The sequence below is a fragment of the Betta splendens genome, chromosome 17 (assembly GCF_900634795.4).
Source record: "Betta splendens chromosome 17, fBetSpl5.4, whole genome shotgun sequence".
Classification (NCBI taxonomy): Eukaryota; Metazoa; Chordata; class Actinopteri; order Anabantiformes; family Osphronemidae; genus Betta; species Betta splendens.
In genome coordinates, this window is record NC_040897.2 from 11153367 (window position 1) to 11173820 (window position 20454).

The 20454-nt window shown below is 49.5% G+C and overlaps 1 protein-coding gene across 6 annotated transcripts in view; it reads left to right on the plus strand.

Annotated features, from left to right (window-relative positions):
• Positions 1-20454, plus strand: part of agap3 (ArfGAP with GTPase domain, ankyrin repeat and PH domain 3) — an 85057-nt gene that overhangs the window by 45567 nt on the left and 19036 nt on the right. For 3 of the 6 annotated variants that reach the window (XM_029132377.3, XM_055503691.1, XM_029132376.3), the window contains exons 7-12: positions 668-795; positions 989-1144; positions 5985-6068; positions 9367-9471; positions 11130-11301; positions 15773-15919. In XM_029132377.3, coding sequence (XP_028988210.1) covers positions 668-795; positions 989-1144; positions 5985-6068; positions 9367-9471; positions 11130-11301; positions 15773-15919 — 792 coding nt within the window. Of the gene's footprint in view, positions 1-667; positions 796-988; positions 1145-1546; positions 2410-2544; positions 4976-5984; positions 6069-9366; positions 9472-11129; positions 11302-15772; positions 15920-20454 lie in introns of those variants that run through there. The other 3 variants (XM_055503693.1, XM_055503690.1, XM_055503692.1) reach the window with 3 other exon arrangements.

Genomic DNA, 20454 nt, shown 5'->3' on the forward strand with positions numbered 1-20454 from the left:
GCGGCTTCTTTGAAATCCTGTCATCCCTTCACAACACATCTGAATATGTAACACAGCGCTCATTCTGCATCTTATTGACTGCCGATGCGCAGGCACGTCGTCGCGCCTCCCCGCCTTAATTGCTTCCTGCAGCCCCCGATTTGACATAATTAGAGGAGATGAAGCGGCGTCGCTGTCTGGCGACGTCGCTCTCGCCTCCGTTCTACCGCGAGCCCGCGCCGCGCGGGCGGCCGGTCGGCTGCCGCGGCCCCAGCTGTCGGCGCGGCTTCAAATCACCGCTCGTTCCATCGGTGCTAATTCGCGTCACGGGTTGTGAGCATCCCTCCCCCCTCCCTCCCCCCTCCCTCACGCAGACGACGGCTTTGCAGCGGCCGCATGGCTAATCTGGCCGCTCAGATGGTGGCGCCGCAAATGACGGGGGAGCGTGAACGCATCACGTGCGATTGCATCTTTTAAGGACAGGGGTTGGTCTGTTTTGGCGGAGGCGTCCCGGGGGGCCACCTTTAGCGTAGGACGCACATTCAGTCAAGTAGGCTGCCGCTACGTTGACATTAATTCAGCCTATCTCAATGTTTACAGCTTTTTGTTTGCTTTTCGCTGTAACGGCGCGAAGCAGAGAGGATAAATGAAGCGTCTGCTCATGTGTCTGTGCCACTCTCGCCTCCAGTTGCCCAGAAGGTTGTGGCCATGAGGAAAAAGCAGCAGCTCTCCATCGGCCCGTGTAAATCTTTGCCCAACTCCCCCAGCCACTCGTCGGTCCCGGCTGCGTCTCTCCCCTCCGTTCACATCAACCAGGTGAGATCCACGGATCAGTGAAGTCTCCAGTGATGCCGAACACATCCACTCCGTCCTCGACTGACCTGCTCGTGTGCTGTTTCTACTCCCTCTCCATTTCCGACCTTCTTTCCCTTTCTCTCCCCTCCCTCGCTCGTCCTCCCCCCTTTCTACTGATTCCTGTCGGTTCCTCTTAATCTCTCTCTCTCCCCAGGCGGCCAATGGCGGGGGTGCGTTCAGCGACTACTCCTCCTCCGTTCCCTCCACCCCCAGCATAAGTCAGCGGGAGATGCGCATTGAGACCATCGCTGCCTCCAACACGCCCACGCCCATCCGCAAGCAGTCGAAGCGCCGCTCCAACATTTTCACAGTAAGTATGCGACAGCTGATGCAAAGCAACACCCACTCACACTACTAGGAGGCACGGCGCCGAGCACACTTTGTCCACCAGAGGGAGACAGGTAGCTCCAAAATGAATCCAGGCCACCTCTCCTGCCTCCAACGCAGGCAAAGGAAGCGTCTTGTTCACACAGCACCATGGGCAAAGGAGGAAAAAAAGAGAAATCACATTAGGTCCCCAAAACGCTCCAAAGCGGCACCTTAAAGCAAATATCAAAGATAAGCACTGTGGAAACAGCATCAGCTCTTCTTGTGTCCTTTTTCCTTTTCTAATTGGATGTAGTACGTTGCTCATCTCACCCATAACAAACTGGGCCCTCTGCACTGTCTAAATCTTTGACCTCCCTCCCCCCACCCCTCTTATTTTTACTAGATCCTTTCTTTGCAGTGATTTCCTTTTTGGGGAGAGACGGCAGCAGCAAACCACCAATGCCCCTCCTCCTGCCTGAGCGAGCTAAGCTAGAGTCCCCGCCAGCCTATGGCCTGTTTACGAGCTGCTAATAAGGCATGCCCGCGCCCTGCAACACTGCAGCTGCACATAGAAACGCCCCGACCGCCCACTGACCCCGTGGCCGGCTGTAGACGCGCCGCTCCTCGCCCCGTTAGTTTCTATTCTGCCTCCAATCCGGCCACCGTTCAGTGCCCGTCTCCTGCCCCCTGTCTGCCTGCTCTTTACCCCGTGTCCTGTCGTATTTTCCCTCTGCTCTCTCCGATAGCATACGTGTGCACTAACTACTCTAATTTCCTTAGCTGTCGTAAGCTTGTGTTTTACTTGTTCTTCTGCCCAGCCTGCACCCCCCCCCCCCCCCCCCCCCCTCGCTTTCCTCCTCTCTCTCTCTCCCCTCCTCCTCCGATCTCGCATAGTCGGACCTCGGAGTCGTCAAGCTCAGGGAGGTCTGTAGAAAGCCTGACGTGTGTTGTGTTCCTATTTTCCGGGAGAGGAAACGCACGCATCGAGTGCATCGAGCCCACAGCGAGCTGAAACGCTGACTTACTCTTTCCAGAGTTACGCTGTTCTCGGCTGTGTTGCTTCTTTTCCTCAGACCTTTCTGAGCTTTATTAGACAGAGATCAGACTACATGAGACCCCCCCCCCCCCCCCCGATAAATCCACCTTTCCTCCTTCCTTCCCTCTGAGCTCCCTTCTCCTCCTCCTGTCTTTCAAACTCACCTCCTACGACGCCCTCTGTCTTCTACCTTCCTCCCCTCCTCCCCCTTTCTCCCTCTAGCCTCCCCATCTACTCCCCTCCCCGCTCTATTTCTCCCTCCACCCTTTTACCCCAGCTGCTGTGGGAGCCGCAGGCTCTGTGGCCTCCGAGCAGTACAGGCTATGTGCTAGCTCCCCTTGTTGTCTCCCTTCCCCCCCTGCTAGGTAGTGACTAACCATGTCCACCAGAGAAATGAGCCTCTCCCTGTCTGCGTCATGGAGATGCCGAAGCACGCCACCTACCCGGTGTGGGTGCCGGAGTGGCAAGCCGAGCGGGAGTTTCAGCTCATGACCTTCTGAGGAGCAGCGAGCCAAGGGTGGGAGGAGGGAGGGTGGGGGAGGAGAGGAGGTGAGGAGGAGGAGGAGGAAAAAAAGGAGGAGGAGGAGGAGAAGTTAACGGGGCCATGTCGACATTTCTTCAATGACACTTGAAGAGTCCGATGGGCTGAGGAGAGGAAGACTTGCAGTGCCAACATTTTTGCCATTTTACAAAACGACACAGAAAATATTTCATCAGCAAGAATATGGAGGATGTTCCCATCCTAGCTCCATCCATATAAGAAAAAAACAAACGTACAAGCTGTCCAAACGTCCTGCTGGCCACTGAGAGCAGGCCGCCGTGCGTGTTATCTAGCCACACTCTCGTAAGTAGTGCACTGTCTGTTGATTTTGGGAGTTTCAAGAGAAGTCCTCAATGGATGAAGTCAAAATATGCCTTAAAGTCACGAGCAGACGAGCGTTGACCCACTTTAGTCATTACACCCAAGGTATTTCCGTCTGGTTTTGCAGAATATCTCCACACCGCTTGTAATCAGATACAAAAAAACTGTTTGTCACTTTCATGGCACCGGCACTGGGACTCTTAACTTAAGCAGCATTTCAATGCAGCATGCAGTTTATTCAGTAAACAATAAAATGTTGGGGTCCAGATCTTTGGCCCAATTTTAATTTGACTGCACAAATTTACAAAAGCCCCTGAGAGACGTAAATCTTCCTTTTAAATATTAAATTAGCGAAGTGAGCAATTTAAAAGCTTTACGACTCATCGTCCTCATCTGTTCACCACCCTCACAACCAGTCTCACCAACAGCAGTCATTTCAAGCAGTTCTTGCCATAACTGTCGTCGGCCACTAGGTGTCAGCACAGTTCGCATTATTCTCTCCTAGTGCTTCCATGGTCAATAACTCTTAACAGTCCGTTGTGTTACCTGTAGTTGTCTGTCATTCTTTGTGTTGAAAAGCACACAGTTTAGGGATTTAAAAGGATACGACCATGTTTTTATACTTAAATCCATCAGTTGCGTCATCCGTTCGTATTCACTCGGTCCATGTATCGAGGTCAGCCATTCTGCGTTTTCCATTTCCCGTTTGTGGTCACTTGACTGGACCTCCACCTATGAAACAAAGTGAACAAAAAAACAAAAACGGCAAAAAAAAGAACAACAACAACAACAACAACATTTGACACTGTTTTTCGATATTTGCAGATTTGTGCTTCTGTTTCCAACCTTTCGTCAACAAAAAGGGCTTTCCAACTCCTTCCGAATTAGAAGAGCATGATGGTTGATAAAAATGAAAGAGTCCCCCTGCTTTGCCAGTCCTGATAGATGGCAGATTATTGAATGAGGACTTAAAGCCTGCCGCTGCGTTACCCTCTGTGCTCTGTGGCATTCAGGGTCATGCATAGAACCTGCACTAGGACGCGGTCGAGTCCATCCGAGCGAGTCACGCAGCGAGACAGACTGTAGGGACTCTTCTGGAAATGCCCCGTCCAAACCCCCGCCCTCACTCAGACCCCCATACAAAAACACGCTGTACAGTCAAGTCACTCTTGGAACTGTTCCAGCCGCCCCCAAAGGACACAACCGTCCCTCATATGACATCACACTGCCTTTTGCCATAACACGAGGACTCAAGGACTAGAGGTGCCAAGTTGTTTTTATTTGTTTGTTTTTAGGATTTCCTACATTCATTTGCTCAGTTTGTTCTTCGACGCCTCTTATTTTCCAGGAAGTATTGAACTATTGAATGGAACTGAACATGTGGTATAAGTATATTCCGATAGAGGTCATTTAGAGTGGGGTGGTTTTATGAAGGCCTTCATAAAAGTCAGCGTAGTGTGTCAGGGTGTTGAGGTGTTACAGAGGTTCTATCCTGTAAATGAAACTGGGTTTGCACCGACTTGTATGAATGTAGTGAAACTTAACATTTGGTTTCCTTTAATTTATTTTATGTTATTTATTCTTGCACATTCAATTGTTTTTTTAAATTTATTTATCATTTTTCTCGGTTTCGGTTTGGTTCAGAGATTATGAACTCTTGCATAATCGCTTTTCTATCATGAGCGGATTAACGAAAATATAGACTGCTGTATAACTTGTATTGTATTTTATTTACAATGGTACTCTATAAAAAGTACATACATATAAGGAATATATGAAATAATGCCTCTCTTGTCCATCCTATATTTTGTGGGAACTGCAATGTTTGGCTCAATCTGTTGAATATTTTGAAGTGAATTTGTGACTTGCTTTGTATGGTGTCTGTATAGAAGCTAAACAAGTCATCATAAAAAATAAAATGTTGGAAAAAATAATGCCACCGGAGTCGGTTTGCTTGAAGTCAGACTCTACCTCTTCTCCATTGGTGACTGGACATCTCTCATGTTCTGAGTGAGACCATACACACTGTCTGTCCATGCCGTACCTCATCTCTCTCTGTGTCGGGGTGGGGAGGTTCTTTTCAAATGATGACTCTGTCTGTGTGAAGGTCTATTTGCTGTCTAACCCGTTTCCCCTCCACACAGGCTTATGCAGAGACTTAACATGCGCTTGCATTCTTGTCTTTCTTAAAGGGAAAATTGTTTTAACCTTTAACACATAATTTCATGTCCCACCAGGTTTAGCAGGTCAAACACTGGAGGAAGCCTCTTGTACTGAAGTCTAACCCTAATCCTAAATTAACCATTTTCCCCTTCTTTCCTCTTTAACCTGTTGCAACTTGAACTTGTGTTGAGCTGCCAAAGCCCTTATCAGTGCAGCTGTGCTAAAGGCACAGAGGCAAAGCAGCAGGTGGTCTGCAGGTCCACTGTGGGCCCCACTATGGGCCCGCTCTGGGTTTCAGAGGGAAGGATCTCCCCAAAGGGTTTCAGGGCTGAGTCATGACTCAATGTGTGGTCGTCCTTGGTCTCCTCTGTGTTGAGATGTGTCTAGTGTGGTCTTGGTTTGGTCTCTGTTTTTCTTTGATTTGACTTTTTGGACTTGCACGTCGGTGTTACCGCTGTATGTTCCGCTGGTCTGCTTGTCTGTTGATTTGAAGCTTCTTTTGAGACTTTTATTTTGCAAAGTTGCGTTTCTCACAAATTCTGCAAACGCCTTGAAACACAAGACCCCCCCCCCCCCCCCCCCCCCCCCCCCCCCCCCCCCCCCCCCCCCACGCCCTCACCTGCCCCTCTCTCACTCCCAGTCGCTCTCTCTCTCTCTCTCTCTCCCACACACACACAGCCACCAACATGCAACAGCTCACCTCGCACCCCACGACTCCCTCTCTGCCTCGTCGTCCGTGTGCCGCTTCAGTTGCTGACTCGCTTTCTTGTTTCCTTGCAGTCGCGGAAAGCCAGCGAACAAGGAAAGAGCGTTGACAGTAAAACAGACAGCATAGGCAGTGGGAGGGCCATACCTATCAAACAGGTAAGCACCTTTACTCATCTCTCTACATTTCCCACAGTTCCGTGGGTAAGTATGCGCCCTTTTTGTGTGGATAGATGTTTTAGATACGCGAACCAGTGGATGACAGCTATGTGCTACTAAAGCCACTAGATGGCGACACAGTACATCCCTTTAAATTAAGTGTGTGACGGTGCAGGAGTAACTGGAGAGAAGAGTTGAGACCAGCTATTGTCACAGAAATCATAGTTAGTTGTGTGAAGATCATGCATTAAAAAAAATTGAAAATATGTTGCTTCAATATTTATAAGGAACAATCATTTTTTTAAATACTTACTGTCTCTCAGATGATGCTAAAATGAAATAACTAAATAAATCTAAGTGTTCTGTAGTTGTCTGTCACAATATTATTATTGTTTAATTCTGATTGTCACCTATATTAATAAACCTATGGCATTAATATGCAATCAGGACTGGTAACTAAATGTTCCAATAAAATAATGAATTCATTTAAAGATTAGGTTAAATAATGTCACATTAAAATAATTTAGTTTATACACTGAAATAGTTACATATTTCCCGTTTCTTCCTTTATATGATAGTTTCCCTCGTTTTATGTTTAATGTATTCCTGCTGCTCCTTTAAAGGACCCGATGGCCAGTAACAAACGGTGAATTACACATCAGAGCGAGGAGCATTACTGTCGGTCCGACTGTAACCGGGGGAGAAGTAATTGACACATCACATTGATTTGCAATCACTCGTGATTATGAGAGCTGTTGAAAACGGGTCAGCATCCGTGTATTATCCTCTTTACCTGCAAATGACACAAGATAGTGTCCTTTTTTCTAATTCCATTTGGAAGACGCTTGCAAAGGCTTTAGTTCATCCTAAATAATGTTAGGGTGACGTTTTCCAAGCCCCTTCACTCAATCATCAAAGAACCTTTGTGTCTGCCAGCATCTACCAGTCCTGGAGAAGTGCTGCTTATTAAAAACTTGAAATTAGGATTTTAATTGTAGACAAAAGTGACCTGGAAAGAAATTTCAGACCACTTTCAAAGGGCCTTTTTTTGAGTATGTGGCATCTGTGTTTGATCTCAGTGGAGCTCTGGGTTTTTATGTAGATGAGCGTAATTCCCTCAGAACCCGAGTAGTCTGCAGGTGAGCAGGTGGGGGTTCACACGGTGCAGGATTCCCCCCTCTGAGTCTTTACTGCAAACTCTGGCCAGCGTAGTCCAATTTCCCTGACTATCGCCACAACTTTTGACTGAATCAGCCTCTCCTCTCTTTATCTAGAAAGCAGTTTTTAAAGGGGGTGGATGTGCTGGGAGGAACGGGGAGGGCCACTGGTGTGACTCGCTGGTCTCCAGGCCAGTCAAATGCACAATCAAGGAGATCAAAGTGTCAATGTGAGCTTAATTACCCCCCCCCCCCCCCCCCCCACACACACACACACACACACCCCACCCCCCCTCTGCTCCATCAGGCCAAATTACACACCACATGCCTGCCCCCACCCCCGCCCCTTTTATAAATACAGTGAGTGAGGATAACAATGCTCTGTTGGCGGCATTCCTGTCCCATCACCGACCCTTCCCCACGGGGGCCGACACACACACACACACACACACACCCCTGTCACAAAAGCTCATCCTATCAGTCGTCCACCGTGGCAGGATGCAGCTTTCCTCCCAGTTTCCCGACAAAAGCGGAGAGAGACACTATCTCCTCTCTGTAGATATGACAGTCGTGTGGACACGGAACGCTGCCCATCGGCCCGTTTCACTGCGAGGCCGCCTATCACTGTAGAGAGGAACAACCGGACCCGTGGTTCCTTTTGATGTCATTATAAAGGGCCCGGTGCCTCCTCCGCCGCAGTAAACAATTAGGATTCTCTCAAATCGTTTCGTTCATCACGATTTCAATTAGCGGCAGTGATGAGCTTTGTCAGCGATACATCGTGGTCATAACTGCATGTAAAGATTTTCACACGTCTCGGCGTCTTCATTGATCTGCTCCGCTCTGATAAATATATGAAGCTGTGCTCTGATTACATGTATGGATTTATTAATGCCTCAGTAAGGCCACAAGATGAGCAACATATTTGCTTGTAAAACATGTATTTTAAAGTGGCCGGCGGCCGCGTGGCTGCATCATTTAGTTTGTATGATTAGGGAGTCATTAAAAAAGCCTTTACAGTTCTTGTATTGACTAAATAGAGAAGCGTCGGGGCAGTTAGCAACGTATTGAATGGACACAAGGTCAGAGTCAGTGGGTGCAAGTACATGAAACAAAGAATTATTATTGTTGGGTTTTTTTTGCTTTGCCAATTTTTTTTACAATTGATTATATATTTGCGGTGTCAGGCTGCCCAGTGCTTCACATTCCGGGAGTTAGACTTATTTAGAAAAATAATATATCAATATAATATCAAACTCTGGTGCCCCAGCATGCGACCAACACTCAGCGTTTGGCCCTTCCTCAGATGAATCGGCTTCGGATTAGGATGATTGTCGGCAAACAGCCTGGTGCCCAGGTCACGAGGGTCACCTCTTCCTGATGTGTTAATCAGGATTAAAGCAAAACACTACCCCCTTACCCCCCCTCTCCTTTTTTCAGCTCACACACACACACACACACACACACACACACACACACACACACACACACACACACACACACACACACACACACACACACACACACACACTGGCCCTGGCTGTAAAAGCACAAACATTGCCCCGTCTTAATCCCCTAATTAAGTGGGCCCCTCCTCACAATTTAACCCCAGAGAACCTCCTGGGCCTTGCACTCAGCAGCGTTTGGTCACCTCCAGCGGAGGAACTGCATTGTTTACCAGTGGATTTACCCAGCAGATAAGGAAACGCATCTGAGGCCCTAAAAGGCCCCAGAAGATAAAGTCGAATAGAATAAGGGCTGAGTGGGCTTTGAAGAGGGGAGATCACACTCCCTAATCCCAGGATTGAGAGGTCTTCCAGAGTTCAGCATGTTATGTGCATGAATGCAGGGAGGTGGTCTGGCAAATTGGATTCTCTCTCTTTCACAATGGTCTCTGAGCTGGAGGAGCCGGTGGGAGGTTTAAATGGTGACAAAGGAAAAACGAACATGTCATCAAACCCGTTAGATAAATAATCAGAAATAATTAATATTCATAATTAATAAACAAAAATGAAAACCGTTTAAGGCTGTGTTATACGCTGACCTTTTTGATGTTGTTCATGCGCCGGCGCCACAACGATGCGCCTGCTTTATGCTGACGTCCATAACGGCCGCCCACCGTGACGCCGCGTCTCTTACAGGGAATCCTTCTGAAGCGAAGTGGCAAATCCCTCAACAAGGAGTGGAAAAAGAAATATGTGACACTGTGTGATAATGGCGTCCTCACGTACCACCCCAGCCTCCACGTGAGTACCGAACACCCCCCCTCCCCCTCCCACTCCCGTTCCCCTCTCTTCCCTATTTCTTTTCCAATCAGCTTTATGTGTTTGTTATACCACTGTTTGTCCTCGAGGGTGCTGCACGAGCTCTTAATGTCGGACTTTTTCGATTCTCCGGATGCGTTCGCGTGCGTCGCCGTCGCCACAGAGATGCATGGCTGTGTGTGCAGGCGATGGTAGCTAACCCTGTGACTTTGGGCTCAGTATTGAAGGAAGCGGGCGCCCCAGTGGTCATCGCCGTCCCCCCCCCCCGCGGTGCCTGTTCCCCGGTGCCGGCTAATGGAGACATGGCGCCCACCGCACCCAGACTCCACGCTGGCTTGTATTTATAATGGTTCTCGCTGCATGGCAGCAGAGCCTGACCAGCCTCCCACATCCGTCTTTGTCAGAATCCCACTGGGCCGCTAATACCTCTTAAACACTCGGCTGGCTGACAGCAGACAGCTCGGGAACCCAGTCGCACGCTGGCGAACGCTGGCGAACGCTGGCGAACGCCTTCTCAGAGAAATCCCTTTGATTCCCTCCCCCCCCCCCCCCCCTCATTCCGCTCGGATTCTTCCTGCGCTGTGTTTGCGGTGTCGGGAAAAATGAAGCCCATCTGCAGCGTCCTGTGTCTAATGAGACGGCTCAAAGTTTGAACCCAAACCCAACAGTCGGACGTGCAGCTTGCGCGTGGCCTCCCCGCGCCGCCACTGTGTTAGTGGTTTAATTTACAAGCGGTTATTAGCAGAGCGGCGCTGAGCTACGGTGATGGATGTAATTGACTGAACGGGCTATCTCTTGATCTTTACCGCTATTACAGGTCAACGGGGCAATCTGCGAATCTATGAATCTGTTGACTTGCGGAAGGAGGTGAAATAAGGAAGACAGTTACATTAGCGCGGCAACAGCCCGGGCTCATTTTGAGCGGTGGAGCAGAGAAGGAGCAGGAAGAGGGAAGAGGAGGAAGAGAGGGAGGGAGGGAGGGAGAGAGGGAGGCAGAGTGAGAGTGGAAGAGGGGAACCTTTAATTTCGCAGTCAGCCAAGCCATCCACACAATCACCTTCTGTTAATTCTATCTGCTACATCAATTAAATTGTTTGTAGAAACTAATTGAATGTGGCTTAATCACACATCTTAATAGCTTTGCACGCTTCGATCTGGCTGTTAATTCCAGCAATAAAATGAAATGAGAGCGCTCACTGGGTAATTAGTGAGGAGGCTTGGGAAAGAAATGAGTGCTTTATGACACAGTAATAAAGTAGAGGAGCCGGTGGGGGGACGGCAGAGGCCGAGCTCGCCTCTCCCTGGGTCTGTTTCTGCTGAGCCCAATGATTTTCACCTCGGCTTCCCACATTTGGGCCGTAGTCGCTTTAAACCACATCGAACGGCCAAATGGAAACAGAATGAGACGGTTTGCATTCATTAAGCCCAACATTGCGCCGCGTGGAGAGACGGCGTGGGCACAGGTGATGCATAATGGCCAAACCATCATTTTCCCGCTATAACACTAATGGGGATGAAAATTAAATAGTCTTTGAATTTGTTTTCCTTCCATAATTCCTTGATTCCTGTTTGTGAGCCGTGGAGACGCACGGACCCCGCTGTTATGGTGACGTCCCCCTCGTCCCCTTGCTTTTACGCAGGACTACATGCAGAACGTGCACGGGAAGGAGATCGACCTGCTGAGGACCACCGTCAAGGTCCCGGGGAAGCGGCCGCCGCGCGCCGTGGCCGCCGTCGCCCCCACCGCCAGCCCCAAAACCAACGGGCTGACCAAGGACCGCAGCTCCCTGCAGCTCGGTGTGGGAAACGCAGGTACGGGTCAGCGCCACGGAGCTCGCAGCCGCAGCACGGGAGAGGGTTTTAAGGTGGTCCGGCCAAACGGGCTACAACATAGTATTATTGAAGAAAAAATACAATATGTTACAGTTGCGCAGTGACTCCTTTTATTATTGCATTATTCTATGTCCTCTGTTCATGATTCATCATCGAAATGCATCCCAACAGGTTAATTATCTGCTTTCCATATGATTCATTCATGCAAATTAGCTGCCTTGTAGTACACGCAATAATGGCCTAATTAACATATATGAGAAATGTATTAATTCTTTAAATTACCGACGAGGGAGTTAGTGTTTAAGGAAACGTCACGCTACATGAAGGTGTGTTTACTGCCGACTGTGGCGCCGCCCTACTTCTTCTTCTTCTGTGGTGGAACGGTCACATGTTGGACCGCGCGTCCTTCCCGGGTTTCCGCACGCTCCCACTTAAAATAGAGCTTTCCTCTCGGGGAGCTGTGCCACTGGAGGCTGCGGAGGGTCTGGCAGGCAGGCCGGCGATTGGATCTGGGGGTGAGGTTTAAGAGTAATTAATACTAATTAGCGGAGCGATCCCCGGAGGGAGGCGGGGTCTTTCATCGGCTGTGAAATGGGCACAGCGCTTCCATCGCTCAGGCTAGAGCCGAGTGGCTGAGAGCGGGTCCGGCGCCAGAGACGGGTCAGCGGGGGCAATTAGCAGCGTCCAGGCAGGTTCCTGTTCAACCCGGCCAAGGTGCTGTCACCGCGGAATGGGTTAATCAGTCACAGGCAGAAAGATGTAGGAGTTTACCGATCCGAGGACGCGGAGTGGAGGTTGTAGAGTCCCACGCACAGTTAACCTTGTGTGTGAGGTTGAGGGGAGTCACCGGGATAAAACAGGCCAGAAGAGGGTTTTGGGAAAACTGCACCAACTGCTTTATTTTCTCCTTTACTGCTTTTTTTTAAACCCAACAATGTTGTTTTCTCCTCGTGCTCATTTTCTTTTAGAGACGACTCCTCAATGACAAATTCCCAAGCTTTTCAGTCACTATCCATTTGTGTATCAGGGAACAATGTGAGGGAGATTCGCCTTAATCTCCACTTAGGAAAAGAAAGGTTACAAATCACATCAGGTCCCTCTCCGGGTGGAGGACCCTCTTCTGATTATGCGATCGGGATTTTGATTTCATTAGACATGCAATTGATGAACGGAACAAAGGGGTAATTTTTCATTCACAGCGTCCAAATCACAGGCCTTGTCTTTGCCTTTGGTAATTCATTCATTCCTTAGATCTAAAGACCTTTATAATCACTGGGAGAAGAGGGATAGCGACGGAAAGGAGGAGGGGCGCGGCGCATGGGGGAGACGGGGGAGACGGGAAGATGAAGAGCAGAGCGGGAGAAGACAGAGAATAAATGAGGGAACGCATGCGCCCACAAGTTTGCCGAGCGGCCAGGTTTAATTCCTCCGCTTTAAATATGATCCTCCCTGTTAACGCGCATCCTGCCGTGTCACCGGCGACAGATACATTGTATCAAACTATTAATGGGCCCAGTCACTTTTAATCAATCCTGGGGGAGGGAGGGGGGGGGCGGAGGTTTCACGGGAGCGTTGAGCTCGTTCTCCACCCTGCACCAAGATTTGTCTCCAGTTCAATCTGTAGCACAGTCTCACACACACACACACACACACACACACACACACACACACACACACACACACACACACACACACACACACACACTCTGACCACCAGCCCCTGTTTGTCTGATACACTCAGCCCTGTTGGATGAACTCAAGTGCTCGTATATCAGCGCTACGTGTCACGTTCCTGATGAGCCATTGTTGCTGATTTAAAAGTGTTTTCTAACAGTATTAATTATAGAGAAGGGGCTGCCTACGTTTCTTTTAATACCAGAACCACACGTGTAACTTTTCCAGAGTAGGTTCCTTTTTAAACCTCGTCCAAATAAATAGTGTTTACTTCTCATATTCCTCCAACATATTTAGGTCCGTGTCAACTTGTTAGATCGTCTCGTCTGATGCGGATGCGTGAATGCTGGGACGTTACAGCAGCGGTGTTGGAGCGGGGGGGGTCTGGGCGTCGGTCGTGATCATGGTGGTGGATTACACAGCGCCTCAGATGATGTGCTGCCTGCTCTACATTAGCATGAATGCTTCATTATCCCACTACTTGTACATAATGGCAACAACTCCACGGAGGGGTCAGGCCTCGTCACGGCTCATCAGCCCACTGACGGCCCGGCCTAAAGAGAAATGAGCAGCAAGGCAGCGCAGCTCCCCGCTAATCCATCGCCTCTACTTAACGCCGCAGCCCCGGATATCCTGCAGCACTCACTATATGGCTTTTATTATCTCTCCATACACGCGACGATGCAAATGTGCGAAACTCACAATAGGGCGTTTAGCTGGTAAATGACGAAGCTGCGTCTTCAGCCGTACGCGTCAGGAAGTTTAATTTGGAAAGTAAAATTAAGAACAAATTACTGATCCGACGACGGTCGCCAGAGCCCATGAAGAAGTGCAGAGACCGGTAGTGGGCATGTGTCAAAGCTCCTCGCGCAGGCTCATCACCTTCACGCCGGTCTGATGCAGCTTAAAGTCGCCCCAGCCCACTTGTACCAGGTCTAATTCAAGCTGCGAGCTGGAAAAGTCAAAACACCAGTGTCTGTGTAATAAACTGGGAACAGAGAGCGAAAGAAACAAGACGATTTCAAAATAAAAGCACAAACCCCCCCCCCAAATAATGACTCCCTAAGTCCTAAAAGTCCTCTTTTTTTATTCTAAACATTATCTGACATAGAATAAAATAACTTCCGCTGCCTTTGGCCGTCTCCTCGCTGTGACGGCTATTAACTCACATCCTCGCAGCCCCAGCGAGCACCGGGTGGCTCCAGCGTGATGTAAACGGCAGCGCGTCACAGTCAGGCCTGGCTGGAGCAGCGCGTACAGTGCTCCTCTAATGCCACAAGCTGATTATTTCTCCACTGTAATTACATTATCCTCCCCTTTATGCAGGAGTGGTCTCTGGGGACTAATGGGTACAGCCATGTATAATTCATTAATCATTAGCATCCAATTTGACAATTAGACCTGATTGTTGAATTTCAAATATCAATCGAAGTTGCCTTGTAGTTATCTGACAGTTTTTTTTTTCTCTTTCTCTTTTCAAGGTGTTATAGAGTCAAACTTGGGCAATAAAAGAAATATTGTTTGTTGTTTTGAATGATATTGATGTTAACAAACTTCTGTATTGCTAAATGGCCACACCTGCATATTTTAAGTGTTGGGTCAAAGATGAAAAAGCAAACGGCCTCCATTAATACTTCAACAAATGGGAACTTTAGAAGAAAAAATCGTACTCTCGTTTTATGTGCGATCCATTCGTCACATTTCCAAAAACAAAGTTTCACATTTTCTTTCCAGTGCCCTACTCCACCGCTCCCCCTCCTCCTCCGCTCTGATTTCAGCATGCTAATTTAGTCAGCGCTCCTCAGCATGATTCCCTCGCTCTCTCTCCCATTCTTGCTGCGATTGTGCTCCCTCCCCTCTGGGACCTGAAGATTAATATTCCTGGGCCCAACAAGATAATTACTGATACTAATTAGACATGATTATGTGAATTTGATACACTTATTACTCTAGATAATGAGTAGGACATATTATCCTAACAAGCACCCGTGCCGCTTAGTTTACTTTACACACGACCCGCACATTGTATTTTCTGTTATTGTCACCTCATTCACAAACTGATATTCTCTTTTAATTATAGAATAAAAGGCGTTGATGAGCGATACCTGTGAGATGAAAAGAAGAGAGATGCCTTCTTTTCCAAAACAATAACTCTGAATTTTTACCCTTTCTGTGTCAGAGCCATATTCATGTGCTTCATTAAATCAGATTTGATATTTGTGGGTAATGGTGACGCTTGTAATATAAGTTACTATGTCAACCTTTAGTGAAAAAAAACTGCAAACATTTGAATTACTGCAGCATTTTGTATTGTAGGCCGTGTAAACACAGTCGCCGGGGCTGAAGCAGCTCGTCTGGTCTCCCTCACATGACTATCGATGAGTTTTTCACGCTAGTTAGGATGTAAACAGGAGGGAAGGACCCCACATGGCGCAGCCTAGCCCATGAATTAGTAAAGAGAGCCAGGCGTCCGTGGCTCGGCTGATTGGAAGTTAGGGAGCGAACGCCTGCTGACGCCAGTGGAGATCGATGTGGCAGTCAGAGGGATGAGGCGAGATAATTAGCGTTCAGAGTGTATCTTGTTAATTAAGGGCTAATTAGAGGCAGAGGCGGAGGGAGCGGGTCTTCGCGTGCGTCTGAGCGAGAGGGATCTTTTTTTGGTTTTTTGACAGAAAGACGTGCAGAAGTAAAAATACAAATAAAGCTTCACTCGGTTGCTTCATTGTAACTTCTTTGCACCAAGTTAAGGGTCGATGTTGTGGCATTTCTCTTGCAGGGGCGCCTCATTCCAACAGCAGCACGTCCCTCCAGACGGGCGGCTCGGCGTTCGGCGGCAGCAAGGACGGCATGCACCAGCGCTCCTTCTCCGTGTCCAGTGCCGACCAGTGGAACGAAGCCATCAACACCAGTACGACCAGCGCCCGTAAGAGCTCCCACCTCCTCACACCTCACGCAGCGGCGAGCGCGTCGTGACGCGTGGAGGGGTTCGGGCGAGCGGAGGGCATGTGACGCTGCGACGCGGGGCTGCCGTCGCCGCAGAGCGAAGCCGTATCCTCATAATTACGCGATCAGGGCTGTGATCGCCGTGACCTTTTTTTACGGCGGCGCTCTCCCGGCAGCGGCGTGTGCACAGGAGAGGAACGCTGAAGGTTAACTTCCTGTCGCCCGTGCGTCTCCGCTCGCTCCCTCCGCGTCACATTGCACCCCGTCACTGTACTTGAGTGAAGTAAGATAATATATTCACCATGCATGTCTGCTCCCCACCCCCATCCTTTCTTTACCTTCCATCTTACTCTATGTCACCCCCCCCACCCCCCTGTTTTCCTCTCTTTTCTTCCGAAGAGGAAAATGAATGCTTTTCGGGGGTACCATTCATCACCAGTTATTTCCCTCTCTTTGTGGTTGGCAGTAAAAAAGCACTTAAATGCACATCAACAGAATAACAGTCATTTCCATGCATGTTTGCACTCTGGTAGTTCTCATTAGCGCGGCGGCGGCTCCCCCCCCCTCCCCGTGGGCTCCCAGGGGCCCCGGCAGTTTAAAGAGCGCACTTTACGAGCGCTGCTGGAGTCCAACTGCACGGCCCTCGTGGTTCCGCAGACAAGCCTGTCTCTCATTTTGAGCTGCCAAACGATCAATTCTGCCTGGACGCAGGCACTTCCATCACCCCCTACCCCTGTCTCCCATCAGCAGCATGCCCAAAGCAGAATTACTTAGATTCGTGGGGTCCTCAAATAAATGAGCGTGAGTGTTTTTTTTGTTTTTGTTTTTTTTTTTTCGTGTGCGTTCGTATCCGTGCGATGAAAAAAGGCTTCACACTGGATGTTTGTGAACGTGTGGTCTGCGTCGGACAAACAGGAGCTTGTGAGTGTGAAAACTAAAAAAACAAAAAAAAAAACGGCTTGAAATTCTCATTTTCATGTTTGATAAACTGAAAAGCCCTCAATATTAGCATAGCTCATTAACCAGCATCCACTCTTCAACTAAATCAGATCCACAATTTGCCCCATTATTCTATTTTCTTCAATTATTTTCATGCTTCTCTTAAGGTAAGCACAAATGAGCTCAAATGAGGCAAATGAGCTGAAAATAATAGTGGAAATGTTGCGGAGTGATAGATCTGTTTGTCGTCCTCGGGACGGAGCGCGTCTGGAGCGGGTGCATCTCCGCAGCTCCCAAACTTTCCCCCGAGCGTCGGAATGAAACGTGCGCAACACGTGACGGCGGCGTCAGAAAACACAAAGTTGATTGAAAAGCGGCCTCCTTATCGTTCATCATAATGTGCCATCAATAATCAATAGAAGGTGCTCCGCGGTGAAGGCTGCTGGTGTTTTGCCATTCGGATTGACTCGACGCGAGCCCAATCACTCCATTATCCTTGGTGAAGGTTGCAGGTTAACATAAAACGTGATTCTGAGATGCAAAAAAGTGCAGATTGATGATTCGGCGGCGAATGAATGCGTCTTAGCCACGTAACCATTTCCATATTATTTAGAGAATGTCCTCATTTGTAAACCTATCGAGCAAAGGCAGGAGCAGAGGTAGTAACGTCTCTTGAATATTGAGCGTCGATTTTTTGATTAAATCCCGTCCCAATTTCTCTATCGCTTGCATTCATAAAGGCGGCCATTCTTAATGCGGGGGGCGCTTGTTTAGAGCGCGCCCTCCTTCCCGCGCCGCAATCTCTGAGCCTGAATTAAAAGAGGCTCCGGCAGACGCCCGCGCGGCGTGATGGGACCGCTGATGGCGGCGGGCCGCGGTCAGGTGTTCTACGCGCCGACGGGCCTCATTAGTGGCACGTGAACGACCCGCGCGAGTTCCGTGCGCTGTTTGTGCCGCATTGTCAGCGTTCCTACAGCCGAGCGCCCTCCTCGCCCGGGTCGACGGTCTGACGCGCCGATAGCCTTTTCCCGCGGCACCGAGCCTCGTGCCTCGGCCTCCCGATGCGAAGGTGATAGCATGTGGGGCGTTTGATTTCTACGCCGAGCCATAATGAAGTTTGACATTTAGTTTGGAGAGAGCAGCAGAGCGCGATCAGGCCTTGATTAGTACGCTCTAATTGAGGATAATAAGGGGGAGGCGGTGATTGTTTCTAATTTTTGCCATTAATTGCAGCCGTTGGCTTTGATTGAGGACAGACAGGGCTGCCATGTCAAGGGGCCTAGCGGAATCATAGTGCTCCTCACCCGGAGCCTCTTGAATAACAATGAATTGACTCCCCCACCTCCTCCTCGTCCCCCCTCAGCCTCTCTCGCGCTCTCGCTCGCCCTTTTTTTCCTTTCTTCATTCTCATTCATTCTCAGTGTGGCGTTGGTAAAGGCAGGAAGCTGTTAGCAGCCCCCCTCCTCGTCTCACCCACAGCCTTCATCCTGGAGCATGTTTAAACTGTCATCTCCATGGTGGGAGTGTAATACGCTGTAATCACAGGTTAGGCTCATACCTACTCCGCTGCCCAGGTGATCTCGGATGAGTGGGAAAAGAGGCTCCTGATCCCCAACGTACTTCATTACCCAGCTTGGCCCTGATGGCCATCAACACTAACAGCCAGCTAATAACGCCGCGGCGCGTTCGCCGCTCGCACAATGAGTCTACTTTCAACTTTGCAATTCTCAACTTTACAGATCTAACGTAGCGGCGATGCAAAGTGTGCAGCTGAGAGCCACTTAAGGCATGGGACGTTCCATCTCACAGAGCCATTAGCTGTTGCTCGCTGGCATGCGCTGTGGTTTTATTTCCTGCCTTCCTGTCCTCACGTTTTTACCGACTGCTTCAAGGCTGCGTGGCAGAAACAAAGGGAGGTGTCGCGTCAGTGTTTCAGGTGCAGGATGAACAGGGCCGGGGTCATTTTCCACAACATTAGGGGCAGAAATTGATAATTAGAGGTGTTTATGACACGGCCGGGGCCCCCGGGGGGCGCAGCCCTCCCCTTTAACCTCAAGCGACATTAAACAAATGCTGGCTGTCACTTCGGAGGCAGGTTGGACCTGCAGCCTTCCACCCGCCATACGGAGCTGTGCTGGCGGGACAGACGCCGGGATGGAGAGGGAGGAGGAAGCAGGGGGAGGGGGGAGGGGGGGCACGGAGGACCCCCGTGCCCCCAGCTGTCTGAGCCAGCTAATGACTCGTCTCAGGGGGGCTGTTGTAAGGGAGCAGGGAAATTGAAACAGACGCCTCGACCAGGAGCTACTACATGTGTGGCTGCGCGCTGCCATTCACGGCGCCAGAGAGCTTCGCGCGCGTGGCCGAGCAGCAGCAGCAGCGGCGGCGGCCTGTTTTATTAACGCCGGGGCGCGTGATCAATATAGTATTTTTTCAAAAACGACATCGCTAAATTACACTGGCCCCGGACCTCCGTTCAGCGAATCTATTGTCGTTTTTGCTTCATGGAACTCGAGGCGCGTCTTTAAACTGCGTGCGTCTCAGGTGTTGTGCTATATTTTGCTTAAGCTCAAACAACGCGTCCTCGGGCTCTCCGTCCCCCCCCCACCACCACCGCCGCCACCATCCCCACGCTAGCATCTTCAATCCCCTGCTGAGCCCATCTTACTCCTCTAAGACAGCCCCATCTCCCTAAAGGTAATGACCGAATTAGGCCTAATGTTGTACACTGGCTAATGGCACAGTTTCGCACATTATAGCATGTGCAACTGGCAACGACAACAGCAATAATCCCTGAGCCCCTTGTCCTCCTGCACTCCACCCCTGGGGCTGGGATGGTGCACGGGGAAATGAATGGAGTTTGCCACACTACAATGAGCTTTTGATGGGAGACAATGGAAGAGGCTGCCAGCGCCACACAGGGTGGTAAGGGGAGAGCAATATGGGGCCCATCTACCGGCCCTCCCTCTCTGCTTCCCCGAGGCCCCGGGCCCCCGCTCCCAGATTCATAATGGCATCCGGAGGGGGGAGAGGAGGGAAAGTGATGTCAAATGTCAGGAAATCAGAGGGATGGCAGGCTGACAACCCCCTTCTATCGCCCCATCCCTCCTATCCCTCTGCCCAACGGTAGCACAGGTTAATATCACATTTATAAAATCACTTACAAGAAACAAAGCCGGCTCTTAGCCCCCTGTCACTCCCAGACAGTCATAAAGAGAGTTTTGCCGCAGGCTACTTCAGGTAGCCATTTGTTCACTGGTAGCCTCACACCTGTCCTCCGCTCTGTCTCTCTCTCAGAGCCGGAGCCACTCACTTACTTTTTGAGCCGTTTCCAACTCTCACTACTGTAGACACGTTTTTAGGATGCGACCAGTTCAAAGTTTATATAGTAATTCAGACCTTTCTGCACTTTTAACTGGAATTATGTTAAAAGCCTTGTTCCATATGTTTTATACACCGACATTTATCCATACTGCTTTAACCATCAGCCCGTGACCACAGTAATTAGAAGATAATTTATGCTGGGAACCAAAAGGATGTAACAGATCATTATATAAGATTACACGTGATTGTTTTAAG